This window comes from Enhydra lutris, unplaced genomic scaffold (genome assembly GCF_002288905.1).
Source record: "Enhydra lutris kenyoni isolate GAN:26980312 unplaced genomic scaffold, ASM228890v2 scaffoldscaffold10, whole genome shotgun sequence".
Taxonomy (NCBI): Eukaryota; Metazoa; Chordata; class Mammalia; order Carnivora; family Mustelidae; genus Enhydra; species Enhydra lutris.
In genome coordinates, this window is record NW_019154094.1 from 910,931 (window position 1) to 912,294 (window position 1,364).

At 47.1% G+C, this 1,364-nt stretch overlaps 1 protein-coding gene across 1 annotated transcript; it reads left to right on the forward strand.

Annotated features, from left to right (window-relative positions):
- Positions 1 to 969, forward strand: LOC111143927 (olfactory receptor 1361-like). The gene is given in 1 exon segment (XM_022497960.1): positions 1 to 969. A coding segment is annotated over 1 exon segment (969 nt).
- Positions 970 to 1,364: the final 395 nt, after the last annotated feature.

Genomic DNA, 1,364 nt, shown 5'->3' on the forward strand with positions numbered 1-1,364 from the left:
ATGCCCTTATTTTGGCTTTTGTACCACCTGGACATGGACAATCAGACCCGAGTCTTTGAATTCATCCTCCTTGGCCTCTCTGAGCAGCCCCTGCAACAGCAGGTGTTCTTTGGTCTGTCTTCCAGCCTGTATCTGATTGGGTGCCTGGGGAATCTTCTCACCATCCTGGCCATCCTCTTGGACCCTCAAGTCCACAGCCCCATGTACTTCTTCCTCAGCAACTTGTCTCTACTTGACATCTGCTTTACCTCCACCACCATCCCCAAGATGCTGGTGAACCACCTATGCAGGCACAGTACCATCTCCTCTGAGGCTTGCCTGACGCAGATGTATTTCTTCATTGCCTTTGGGGCAGCTGACAGCATCCTTCTCTAGGCCATGGCTTATGACCACTACCTGGCCATCTGCTGCCCGCTGCACTACTTGACAGTCATGAGTGTCCTTCGGTGTGCCTTGCTGGTGGCAATACCCTGGATCTCAGCAAACCTCATCTCCATGGCCCATATCATCCTGATGACCCACTTGTCCTTTTGCACCAATAGGATCCCACACTTTTTCTGTGACCTCAATGCCTTGATCAAGCTCTCTTGCTCTAACACCCAAGTCAATGAGATATTGGTGTTGGTCCTTGGGGGCTTGGTGGTTCTGATTCCTTTTGTGTGTATCATGGCCTCTTATACACCTATTGCTGTGGCTGTGTGGAAGGTGCCCTCAACTCAGGGGAAGTGGAAAGCGTTCTCCACCTGTAGTTCTCACCTTTGTGTCGTCTCTCTCTTCTATGGGACTATTATTGGAGTCTATTTCAACCCTGGATCCACACATACCACCCAGAGGGACTTGGCAGCCACAGTGATGTACACTATGGTCACCCCCATGCTGAACCCCTTCATCTACAGCCTTCGGAACCGAGATCTGAAGGAAGCCCTCAGGAAACTTCTCAAAGGAAACCACTTGGCTGAACCTCTTTGAAGATTCTTTTGAGACCCAATTTTTTTTTAATTTTAAGAATTTTTTAATTGTTATATTTGATGTGCTCATATTTTTTACTAGTTTATGTTAGTCACCATACAGTACAATGGTAGTTTTTGATGTAGTGTTCCATGATTCATTATTTGTGTATAACACCCAGTGCTCATTATAACACATGTCCTCCTTAATACCCATCACCAGGCTACCCCATCCCTCCACCTGCCTTCCCTCCAGCAACCCTCAGTTTGTTTCCTGAAGTCCATAGTCTTTCATGGTTCGTCTCTCCCTCTGATTTCCCCTGCTTCACTTTTCCCTCCCTTCCCCTATGTTCCTCTGCTCTATTCCTTATGTTCCACATATGAGTGAAACCATATGATAGTTTGGATAGATATGAA